At 44.1% G+C, this 12,348-nt stretch overlaps 1 protein-coding gene and 2 pseudogenes across 1 annotated transcript; all 3 read left to right on the top strand.

The window, feature by feature from the left end:
* The first annotated feature begins 3,945 nt into the window (after positions 1-3,945).
* Positions 3,946-6,060, top strand: LOC115747224 (annotated as a pseudogene).
* A 935-nt stretch (positions 6,061-6,995) lies between these two features.
* On the top strand, positions 6,996-9,530 carry LOC115747225 (annotated as a pseudogene).
* A 1,163-nt stretch (positions 9,531-10,693) lies between these two features.
* Positions 10,694-11,948, top strand: LOC115747281. The gene has a single exon (XM_030683373.2). The coding sequence runs from the start codon at positions 10,864-10,866 to the stop codon at positions 11,878-11,880; it is 1,017 nt and encodes a 338-aa protein (XP_030539233.1). The 5' UTR covers positions 10,694-10,863; the 3' UTR covers positions 11,881-11,948.
* The last annotated feature ends 400 nt before the right edge of the window (positions 11,949-12,348 follow it).

The raw sequence follows: 12,348 nt of genomic DNA, 5'->3' as shown, positions 1-12,348 counted from the left end.
TCACGTCGGTGCCAATCGTGCCATGTAAGACAATCGGTGTTCAAGTTAGTAATTTTCAGTCAAAATTGGCCGAATAAACTTAATTGGCATAAATACAAAGTGTTTACAATTAAATTGACACAATTAAAAGGTTTATAATTGAATTGGTATTAATGCCGTATGTTCAAGATTTTGTTGACACTTTTCTTTTAAAAAAAAAATTCCTTCGATAAGTATGGTGAAGATGTAATAATATGTGTACCGTTTTTAATTTAGGTTAATTACTTACTTATCACCTATATCGGTTGTGCTTTTACGGAAAGTGCTTCTTTTTTAGGAGCTCCGTATCTCCAATTGAGGTAAAGAGGAAGCATCGTGGGCGTCCAATGCAATTCGTTGACTCGTCTTTGTTGACCTTTATTAGATTGGTCAAGTTTACAACCTTGAATGCATCAATTTTTGGCACCATCCAAGACCTAGGCCTATAATTAATTCCTAGTTTTGACTCGTAGTGATCTGAAGAAAGGGCAACTCCCCCCAATTTTAGTGCCAAATTAGGTATGGCGTTTTTGGTCCAAGTCTTAACAGCAAGGATGGTCTCCGTTTTTACTACATGAAAGGAGCTTTATGAGCTTGATAAACTCAAGTTGTCATGGTAGAAGATACTGAGACCTATAGAAAAGAATTTTATCTTGACACCTCTAGTTCTTTGTAAAAAAACATTGTGATTTGTTTGAAGAGAGACCACGAGATTTGTGCACAATATAAAGTTCGTTGAACTTTTATGGCATATAAGGTACATCACCTCGCCATTTGATTTAATTTTCTTCTGGTCCCAAACGACTCTCGCAGGCCCTCGATAAAAAAGAGTAAAGAATAGAAAAAGGGAAAAAAGAAATATCTAAAAATTTTATATATATATATATATATATATATATATATATATATATTACACGTCGGCGCCGACCGTACCATGTAGAACGATTGGCGTCCACGTTAGTGATTTCTAGATAAAATTGCCCGAAATGATTCAATTAGCACAAATACAAAATGTTTAAGACTAAATTGACACTAATGCAATAGCATTATAACTTTTTTAACACTTTTCTCTAGAAGATACTAATACCCGCGGAATTTTTCTTATTATCTCGAGACTTCTCCTTCTAGTAAAAAAAATTGTGATTTGTATGGAAAGAGAGAATGTGACTTGTGCACGGGAAGGTGGTAGGTTATAGAAAAAACAAGAATGAAAAAGAAGGAGAAAAAAAAATGAAAAGGCAAAGTAAAGGGGTTGGAGCTTCTAAACAAGAACCCGAAAGGTGCTGTATTCAAGTAATGGAAGCGAGCTTTCTCTAATTGACCCCAACATCCAAAAAGATGTACATGGCATGGATCGGTAGGTCGTCCTTTTCCACACTTAGTGAGCTCGAAGTTTCAGAAGTTATAACCGCAAGTGGGTTCCGATGTCGTTAAGTACGAGGATTATTCGCGAGGATAGATTAAAAACCTTGTTTTGAAGACCAATCCGCAAGCTGTAAAGAGTCTTTTCTTGAGTGATGTTTTCCAATTATAAATGTTTCCCCTTGTGAATCTCAGCAGCTAACCGTACTCATTTCCCTCATTTCGAAAACTGATGCTGTCCTTATCTCTCTCTCTCTCTCTCTCTCTCTCTCGCATGAGTCAAGCAAGTATTTTTATTGTTGCTGTGCAAGAAATTTTGTACTTTGTGACCACTCAAAATTCTCTCACCTTTTGACAGAATTCCTAGTGAAGCATGCATATATCAATTGCAAGTGAAACCCCCATTTTCTAGCCCCTCTCAAATCTCATAATTCGCGCCTCTCACTTGGACAAATCTCTATGAATTGGTCTCAATAATGGGGGATACATTGTGCGGGTCGCACGGGTTTAGACAGCGCGAAACGCGCACTTTACAGATGAAGATCGAACGTGTCCAATGCTCAGACCTTTTCGGATAATAAATTATTTATCGGCGGAGCTTCATCGTTTCACGATACGACGGGCACGAGAGAGAAACCAATAAAACAATTGGAATCCGTCGTTAGGAAGGAGTGGTGCGCCAAAAAAATCTTTGGAGTGACTTTCATGCTCTCAAGTGGGCATTGAGCATTAGGTTATTTATCCTCTTGTTCATTATTCTCCAAGGATTGGTAAGTGTTAGTTGTTGCACTGTTTCATCTCTGTCCGCTTTTTTTTTTTATTTTATATGTTACCATGCCTTAAGCTCATGCTTTCTGGGATCCTTTCGTGGGAGAACTCTGCAACATCTTCCCCTCGTTCCTGAAGAAAGGCCATAAAAGTAGCTCGGAGACAGCGATGAACACCATTCTGCTCTGATCCACTTTGTACTTGTCCATGAAAGTATATCGAACAGCATGCTTTGCAAGTCGTTCAAGAAGAGAAAAAGGGGTTTGGCTTTATGATATTTTTATGGGCACTTCATCTTTCCGATCCGAGGCATATTCGGCCAGCACAGTGCTCCACTGCGCTGAGCTGATGATGTATTTAATGGGATGACTTCTGTTTCGAGGGGGATCTTCTCACATGCCTCTGCAGAGAGCATGTAGTGATAGTTCGGTCTTCCATTTTAGAAAATTCCAAATAAAGACCTGAAATATCTTAATCGAGCAAACATATAATAACGGATTCGAAATTGTAACCAAGCATCGCCCATTGGTTCTATACTTGGGCTCTTTTCGGGATAGCGGCGGTTAGCGAGAAGGTTTTTGAACCAATAAAGAAAGAATACGGCTCCTATTGAGTCCGGTTTTGGGAATAGAAGGGGAATGAAGGCAATTTTCTCGAATAAGGGCCTCATTTTCTAGTAGGCCCTTACCGGAACAGGGAGAGGATGGCGACCATCTCCCAGTTTTGGGTGATGGTGTTGCCGGCCGTCGGCGAGGCACCGCCGGCCATGGCCGACGCCCCACCACCGAAAGGCCGCTTGTAATTTTTTATTTTATTTTATTTAAAATTTAGGTTAAAATTATCTTTGGACGAAAATGCCCTTGATCAGCCCAAATATTTAGTCGACTGGCGGGGTTTGGTTCTTATTTGAAAGTATCATCGCCACTTCAGGCCTTTATTTAAAATTTTCGCCTTCCTTTTTGTATTGTTCCTTTAACAGGACATCTTTTGCTCATGGGAGTCGTCCTCTAAAGATTAGACCTTCCTCAGTTTTAGGTGGGCTTTCTAAGATCATCTCTTCTTCAGCCCATAGTTCACTGCAGAGGATAAGCCTAAAAAAATGGATTGTTGCCCAACAAGATACACTTTGATAGACCTAAGAGGCTAAGATCATGGCCGAAGATAAAGCCCCGTTCGGTCCAGTCACGCCGGAGGAGTTCCTACTTCCTAGTTCAATTCAACCGATGAAGCTTCGTCTTAATGACTCAACTTACGACAGCAACCTCAAGATGCTTACGTGATATTGCCGACCGAATGAATGGTTCGTCCTATAAAACACATAGAAAGACTCCTCTCGATGAATTCGACTCTTCCTTATACGTCATGCAATACTCTCTTAGATGAAAACAATCGACATCTGAACTTTTTTTTTTGCCCTTTGTTTATGTTGCTCTCGCGGTATTTTGCCGGCTTCTATGTGAGATTCTCTTTGTTTTCCTCAGACAGCTTGCACATTTGATCAAATCTTTCATGTCTTTGTCTAAACTTCTCCTCTTTAACTGACCAAGTGTAGTTAACACTTCCATATTCGTCATGCAACACTCTCTCAGGTAAAGCACTATTTACATGTTCTTTGTTTCTGTCTCTCTCTTGCTCTGACGCGGTATTTTGCCGGCTTCTATGCGACATTCCCTTTGTTTTCATCGGACGCTTGCACATTTGATTAAAATCCTTCATGTCGTTGTCTAAACTTCCCCTCTTTAACTTACCAAGTGAAGTTAACACCTTGCAGCACAAATCCTTTTTGATCCACTAAGTATGGAGGTCATCGTCTCCGATACAAGATTGGCAAATGCGTGTTTTATCTCACTCTTCATTGCTCTCGCAATTCCGTCGGCCATTTCGCTGACGATCAACTTCACCGACTTCGGCGGCCAGAGAACCAAGAACATGATGGTGTTGGAAGGAATGGCCACTTTAGTTGATGGTTTCCTAGACCTCACCAATGGCACCGGCGACTTCTCCGCATACCAGAGCGTGGGTCGCGCGTCATTTGTCAAGCCCATCCAACTCTATGACAACCAAGGCAACCTCGCCAGCTTCACCACCCATTTCTCCTTCATCATCGACTCGCTCAACCAGACACCTTATGCCGACGGCCTGGCATTTTTCCTTTCGCCCAATGTCACCAACCTGTTCTACCGGGGCTTTATGGAGGCGGCAATCTCAGGTTGATGAGTGTCGATGAGCCAGTAAGCCAAGGTTCAGGTTCTTTTGTCGCAGTGGAATTCGATAACTTCTCGAATGAATGGGATCCAGAGTACGTACACGTAGGTATCGATGTCAACTGTCTCAGATCTGTCACTCCAGAGAAGTGGAAGAGTAGGATCTTAGAAGGGTACATAGCAGAGGCTTGGATTAGGTACAACTCGAGTGCAAACCACTTAGAGGTCAACTTCACCAATTCTGGAGATAACGGCACGGTCGAAATCGGTACCCTTAGTTGTGCGGTAAATTTGAGCCAAACCCTAACTGAGTGGGTCATTGCTGGCTTCTCAGCTAGCACCGGAGGCTACTCGGAGTTCCATAAAATCCTCTCATGGGATTTCACCTCAGATCTGCCAGTCCGCTTGAGTAAACCGGACTCTCTTGCATCAAATATGGAAAAGAGGACCGAAGCTTTAGTATTTTGCTTGTGCATTGCTGCAAGTGCTTTGGTTGCTAGTCTATTCATTGTTTGGCCCAGTCCTAAGTCGGCGAAAAAGCGCGAGAGATAGAAGGTGATGACGATGTTGTTGAGGTAGGGATCTCTATTGACCGCGGCTTTGGAAAGAGGACAGGACCAAGGAAATATTCTTTTGATGAACTGGCTGTTGCAAAAAGCAATTTTGATGAGAAAGGGAAGCTAGGAAAGGGAGGATTCGGGGGTGTTTACAGAGGTCGTTTGAAGGATTCGGACTGCGACCTAGCGGTTAAGAGGGTTTCGAAGGGATCGAAGCAAGGGATCAAGGAGTACGTTTCCGAAGTGAGGATCATTAGCCAACTGAGGCACTGGAATCTGGTGCAACTCCTCGGATGGTGTCACGAGAAGGGGGAATTGCTGCTCGTCTACGAGTTCATGCCGAACGGGAGCCTGGACCGGCACCTCTTCAAAGGGAGCGACACTTTGTCGTGGGAGAAGAGGTACCGAATCGGTCAGGACCTAGCGTCGGCATTGCTCTACTTGCACAAGTTCGGCGTCCGGTGCGTATTGCACCGGGACATCAAGTTGAGCAACATTATGCTGGACTCCAAGTTCAATGTCAAGCTGGGGGATTTCGGGCTTGCTAGGTTCGTGGACCATAGCAAAGGTTCGCAAACCACGGTGTTAGCAGGGACGCTAGGATACATGGCTCCTGAATGCCTAATATCGGGCAAAGCGAGGAAGGAATCAGACATATACAGCTTCGGTGTGGTTGCCCTCGAAATACCATGCGGAAGAAGGCCGATCGAATTACGAGCAGAAGAGAACCACATGCAAATGGTTGAATGGGTTTGGGATCTATATGGACTGGGGAAGATTCTTGAAGCAGCCGATCTGAGATTAGAAGGGGAATATGCGAAGCAACAGATGGAGTGTTTGATGATCGTTGGGCTTTGGTTTGCTCATCCGGACTCGACGCTCCGTCCATCAATAAGGCAAGCAATCAACATGCTGAATTTCGAAGCAGTAATGCCAGTTCTCCCACCAAAGATGCCAGTTCTGAGGTACACTCCGTCGCTAGATATTACAGCCTTGAAACTCATGTCACCTTATGCAGCCATCGATTGCCATGGTTCAAGCAAAAATCAGAGTTCAAGCATTCAATGGACAATATCCCCTCAAAGGATACCCCTTCCTCAGGAGCATCTTCACCATCACATGCCCTGTTGATTACTATCAGTTTACGTTGAGGTACATCCGGTTTTGGTTTCTCGATTTCGTCCGAAGAAATCAATCCTTAACAATAGTGATAGATGATTTGAATGACATATTCTGTTCTAACTGTAAGGCCGCCCCATTACTGCTCGAAGTTAATTTTGCAATGTCCGGCTAGTGTCGAGAGATTGTACCACGGATAGTCTTATACTTCCTGGACTGATAAAGCTATAGGCATCATTCACTGTGAACCCAAGCATATCCTTTTTTGGCAAGTTGCCACCCGGCACTTAGCTCACGGACCATAGCAAAGGGCGGCAAACCACGGTTTTAGCAGGCACGCCAAGATTCATGACTCCTGAATGCCTAATGTCCGGTGAAGCAAAGAAGAAATCGGACATATACAACTTCGGGGTGATTGCTGCCGAAGTAGCAAGCGGAAGAAGGCCGGTCGGAGGCGGGTGGAAGAGAACCACGTGCTTTCATTGTCGCACATACCTCGAATATGTTAATCCAATACCCCAGTCTACCTGTTCTAATTATCGCTAATTCTTAACTCCTTTATCATCAACCATTCGCGTCTTCGACCAGGAATGCCAATCCTAGACTCAACAGTCCTATTCCTAGGAAAGCGCAAAAAGTGAAGGAAGACAGAAATAGACCAGGAAGAAAGATCAAATCGAGTATTGTCCGTAATTCGTCGCACTGTGCTTTCCGCTCAGAATATTCTCACATAGACATGAGAACAAGAAAAAAGTTTCGCTAAGCCGTCCCACTTTTCATCCTTTTCTTAGGCGGGGAGTTTGAGAAAAGAGACAGGGACCTTAGCACTACAATGGCAACTTCTTGTCGTCTTCATGATTGGTATGACGTGTTACTGTGATTATTACTAGGATTGTAACATCTCAATTTTACGTCTTAAATACCCAACACCAGTTCTCTGTCACTGCCTCTAACAGTTGTGCGATCCATGGAGATTAGCATCTTCAATGAATCCCGCCTTCGGAAACTGGGCCTCGCCTTCATCGTCTCCATAATCGGAAGATCTTATCCTTCCCTGCTTCCATTCAAATTCTCTGAGTTCAATTCAAGTACGCCGAACATAGAGATACAAGGTTTCGCCTCTCTCGAAGACGGATACATCGACCTCACCCATTACCATATCTTGTCATCTAACGTGTACAGTAACATCGACCGTGTCACATATAGCGAACAGTTGCATCTACACTACGCTGCAACGGGTTACTTCACAGATTTCCGCGCCCACTTTTCCGTCATCATTGATACCCGAAATCAGACACATTACGCTGACGGACTGACCTTCTTTCTTGTACCCAATGCTTCTAGCATTCCCGACCCTTGCATCATCTGGGCAGGCAACCTCGGCTTCCCAAGACATGGCTCTTTTGTGGCCGTGGAGTTCGACACTTTCTCCAATCTGTGGGATCCGCAGTTTGCGCATGTAGGCATCGACATCCATTCCCTAAATTCTAGTGCTCTTACTAGGTGGGATCACCCAATAAGCGAAGGCCTTACCGCTGAAGCTTGGATTTCTTACGTTGCGAGGGCTTGCTTATTGAGCGTCAATTTCACTAATTTCAAGGATGGAGACACACATGAATTCGGCACAATTAGCCTTCCTGTCAACCTGAGCTAAGTTTTGCCCGAGCGGGTCGTAGTCGGCTTCACGGCCACCACCGGGGGTTACACCAAGCTGCACAGAATCCTATCATGAGAATTCTACTCAGCAAGTCGCCCTTTTACGGTCTATAAATTCTCGATGATGAGAGTGTGGGATCATAGAGATTGTGTACTTTGGTTGGGCATCATCGCGGGTATTCTGGGCAGCACTGTCTGGTTTCTTTCAAGGAGGAGACCGGATAAGAAGGAAGAGGCTGATATTTTTAGAGCTTCATGAGATACCCAACATTGATGATGACTTTAGAAAGAGAGCAGGGCCTAGGAAATTCTCGGTCCATGAGTTAGCTCTTGCCACAAACCACTTCGATGATAAAGGGAAGCTTGGAGAAGGCGGGCTTGGCAGCGTTTACAAGGGTCGATTGAGGGAATCAAGCTCCTATTTGGCAGTCAAGCGAGTCTCGAGTAACTTTAAGCAAGGGATCAAAGGGTACACGTCCGAGGTGAAGATCATTAGCTAATTGAGGCATCGGAACCTGGTCTAGCTCGTAGGTTGGTGCCATGAGAAGGGATAACTGTTGCTCGCATACGAGTTCATGCCTAATGGGAGCCTGGACTTGCATCTCTTCAAGGGCGTGAGCTTGCTGTCGTGGGAGAAGAGACATGGAATCGCTCCAGGCTTGGCCTCAGCGTTGCTCTATCTGCACGAATTCGACAATCAACGGGTCTTGCACAGGGATATCAAATCGAGCAACGTGGTGTTGGATACCAACTTCAACGCGAAACTTGGGGACTTTGGCCTAGCTAGGCTCGTCGAACATGATAAGGGGTCACAGACCACCGTCTTAGCAGGCAAGGCCACTAAGGAATCCGATGTGTACAGCTTCGGAGTGGTTGCTCTCGAGATGGCATGCGGAAGGAGGTCGATCAAGCGAGGGTCGGCTAAAGAATGCCCGATACAATTAGTCGAGCGGGTTTGGGATCTGTATGGTTTAGGGAAGCTTCTCGATGCGGCCAATCCGAGATTGTCCTGAGAATTTGTTAGAGAACAAATGGAACGCTTGATGATGGTTGAACTCTGGGGTGCGCAATCGCATCCGGACTACACGAGCCGTCATTCCATAAGGCAAGCGATTAGCGTACTCAATTTCGAAGCTCCAATTCTCTCACTCCCGTCGAAAATGCCTGTCATGAGGCATGTTGCTCCTTGGCAACACACGTTTACGCTGTCACAAGTATCTTCTTGTATCGCCGCGAACATTAGTGCAAGCCTCACTTAAGAAACCAGTTCCTAATCACATGTATCATCCCCGACGGCCTTACCCTTCAGTCGCCCTATCGTTCTCGGTGGACTAGGCGGGCTGTTGGGAAACGGTTTCATGTTCACGACTTCGCCTCTTCAATGGGCCGAAACAGCGTCGATCGACCCCATTTGTTCCCAATAGCAAGACCGCGCATTCTCGAGTTTATTGTAGGACTTTGTGCGTTCGATCCAAAGAAAATCGTTTGACTTGGAAGGAAGAAGTAAAACAAGCTGACCCTTTTCTCGTTTGAAGGCTGAGGATGTAGCCTAAAAAGAATCCTATTTGCTCGTGCTTCGAAGCAGCACTGAATTCCTCGCATGTTTATTTATTCGGGGAAAGCATGCAAGTTCATCACAAACCCTAGAAATGGTGCCTGGTGCACTACCCAATAGAAAATTCGCACCTTCTTCCCACATCTTCTTTACTGAAACGATGATGGTTGTGGTACTTGCAGGGTTCTCGATGATGATCACGTGGTCCCATGGGCATTTCCACCATCTTTCCGTGCATCTGCTCTTTCTCGAGACCCCGGGATTGGGCCGAGTTGTGAGCCTCATCATTGAAGAATATTTAGAACTCATGATTGAGGGCCATTACCAAAAATATTCCAAATCTATCGACATTCTAAGCTTTCAGTTTCAATTTAGCCAATTGAATCTTAAAACTTTTAACGATTTGTCAATATCGTCATTTCAGCCAATTCCGATAAAAAAATCGCTGATGTGAACCGCAACAATCTTACGCGTGACACGGCCGGCACAGGGCGCAGACCTAAACATATTTAGAATTTTCTTATCAAGTTATCATGAACTTGACTACTCCTTTTTTCCAACCGAAAATGAAGGAATTCATAAAAGTCTTTTGCTTAAATTAATTATGAAGATCCATTCATTTTGAATTTTCTTAAACTTCAAGCTCCCAAAACTTTCGCAACAGTTAAATATTGAGACATAGATAAGTACATAATTTTTCATTATTTTTTTTGGGAAACTCAGAGAATATGTAAATTCTCATGGGAAACAACTCTTTGCTTTTTCGTAAGTCCAAACAAACAATATCTTTAAAGTTCTTGTTTTTTTGTTGTTGTTGTTATTATTAATTGGTCCTTAAGGTGTCTGACTTAACCTTCTAAAAACAATGACATGATATTTTGTTATTACTACTAGGAGACTTCTTTCATCAATCAATGCATATCATCAAAACTAAAGTTAGATTTGGCATTTTGATCTTCCAAAAGTTCTTTTTTATTTTTTTTTTCCTTAGTTCTCTGCAAAATTAATACCTATTGAAAAAAAAAGATTGATTCAAAGGTAAGCTCTGTTCGTTTCACCAAAAAATGAATAATTTGAAAAATATTTCTTCAAAAATAATCGTTTGTAGCACTTACAAAAATGAAAAATAAAAAGAAAAAATATTTTCTCCGTTAATGATAATATTTAGACAAACTTTCTCTATTAATTAACTAATTTATGTGATACAAATAATTATACTCATTCATTTTCTACCAGACAGATCGACCCGCGAATTATTTTCATTCTGCAATATTTTTTTTGGTTTCGTAATATATATATATATATATATATATATATATATATATATATTTTTTTTTTGGTGGGAATAATCTGACTGGCCTTTTTCGATTTATCCGCCGTCATTTTCGTCTCCCACGATCTCCACGTACTCTCTCTCTCCCTCTCTCTCTCTCTCTCTGCGACAAAAACCAGATCGATATGCCATCTTCAATCCGTCCATGGCTTGAACACTGAGCAGCCCCTACCCACGCTTCGACCCTCTCTCTCTCTGTCCACACTTGTTCTTCGCGATGATTTCCAAGAGCGACTCTCGCGCTCTTGCTTCGTTCGGCGTCGGATTCAGAATGCATCGATCGCCGCGGATATGGTGAGAAGCCGGAGCTACGGGGACCACATGCAGCTCCTCGGCCCCCTCTCTCTCTTGGTAATCACGTGCTTCCTTCTCGACTTGTTCAAGAGATTCTCCCACCTCCTGATCGGTCTATCCGTCTCGCAATGCGCGTCGCTGTTGAAGTTACTGAGCAGCGGGAGCGATGGCGAGGACGGCATTTCGGCGATCCAATGCTCCCGCCGGGTCTTCACCGCCGTCGCCCTCGTGCTGATTGCGCGATTAGGGCTCAAGGCCTTGCCGTTTGGCCTCAGCAGCAAAGAGATTGTCCGATTCTTGTGTGAATTCAAGCGAAAAGCAAGTGAATTAGGAGATTCAGATGAAGTTTCTCGAAATCGCTCGCCGAAATCGAACGAATCGGCGACCGGTAAAGCGCTCGTGAGAGGAATTGCGGGCAAAGCCAAGGAACTCGTGGAAGAAGACGATGAGGGCGAGGAGGATAGAGAATGTTCGTGTCCGGAGGATGAAGCGTTCGACGTTCTAGCGCTGAGGAAGATGGTGAAGATCGAGAGGCGGAGAGCGATCGCGGCGTCAATGGAGCTCGAGAAGGAGCGGATCGCGGCAGCATCGGCGGCGGACGAAGCAATGTCGCTGATACTGAGGCTGCAGAGCGAGAAGAGCTCGGTCGAGCTGAGAGCCAATCAGGACCGCCGGCTGGCGGAGCAGAAGCAGCAGTACGACTGGGAAGTGATCGAGTCGCTCCGGTGGATGGCGGCGAGCCACGAGGAGCGGCGGAGGGCTTTGGAAGGCCGGTTGAGGTCGTGCAGGCGGAGGTTGAGGATGCGCGCGGGCGGCGATGGGGGCTCGAGCGGCGTTGAAGGCGAGAGTTGTTGTTTCGGCGGCGGTTCAGAAGAGAGCGTGGGCGATGCAGCTCCGAGGAATGGAGATGGGGATGAAGAAGTTGAAGAAGAAGAAGAAGAGGAGGAGGAGACAAGGAGTATCGATGATGTACTGATCAGCTCGCTCGAGCTTGATTCGTTGATCGAGGAATGATCTCTAACTTTCTCTGCATTTCGCCGCCCACCGTCCTTTTTTCGGCTTAAGCAATAACAGTCCTTCCATAACTCGATCCAAAAACGTAATTACGAAGATTAACTTTATATCCATTCCGGATAAAACGAACACGAAATATCTCTACAGTCCTATGCTTTTTTGCCCTTTACCGAAAGTCAAATTAAAAAATATATATATTGTTAATAGGCACGCGGCCCTACTAGTAAAGAGATGAGAAGGACGAATTCGATTTTAGTGCTCTGTAAAGAGGTAGAACGGAACATTTTTATAGCCTTAGATTTTAAGGAAAGCGAAAATAAAATAAAAACCATCCTTACCAAAAATAAAATAAAATAAAATAAAAACCATAGTTTTAGATTTGACCCTGCGTAAAATTATTTGGCACGGCTAAAATATGTCTTTTGTCGTCTATGCATATAAGAACAGTCGTCTTTATACTTTAAGGTT

Source organism: Rhodamnia argentea, chromosome 11, assembly GCF_020921035.1.
Source record: "Rhodamnia argentea isolate NSW1041297 chromosome 11, ASM2092103v1, whole genome shotgun sequence".
NCBI lineage: Eukaryota > Viridiplantae > Streptophyta > Magnoliopsida > Myrtales > Myrtaceae > Rhodamnia > Rhodamnia argentea.
The sequence above is the reverse complement of the archived record's forward strand: the minus strand, read 5'-3'. Positions and strand labels throughout refer to the sequence as shown.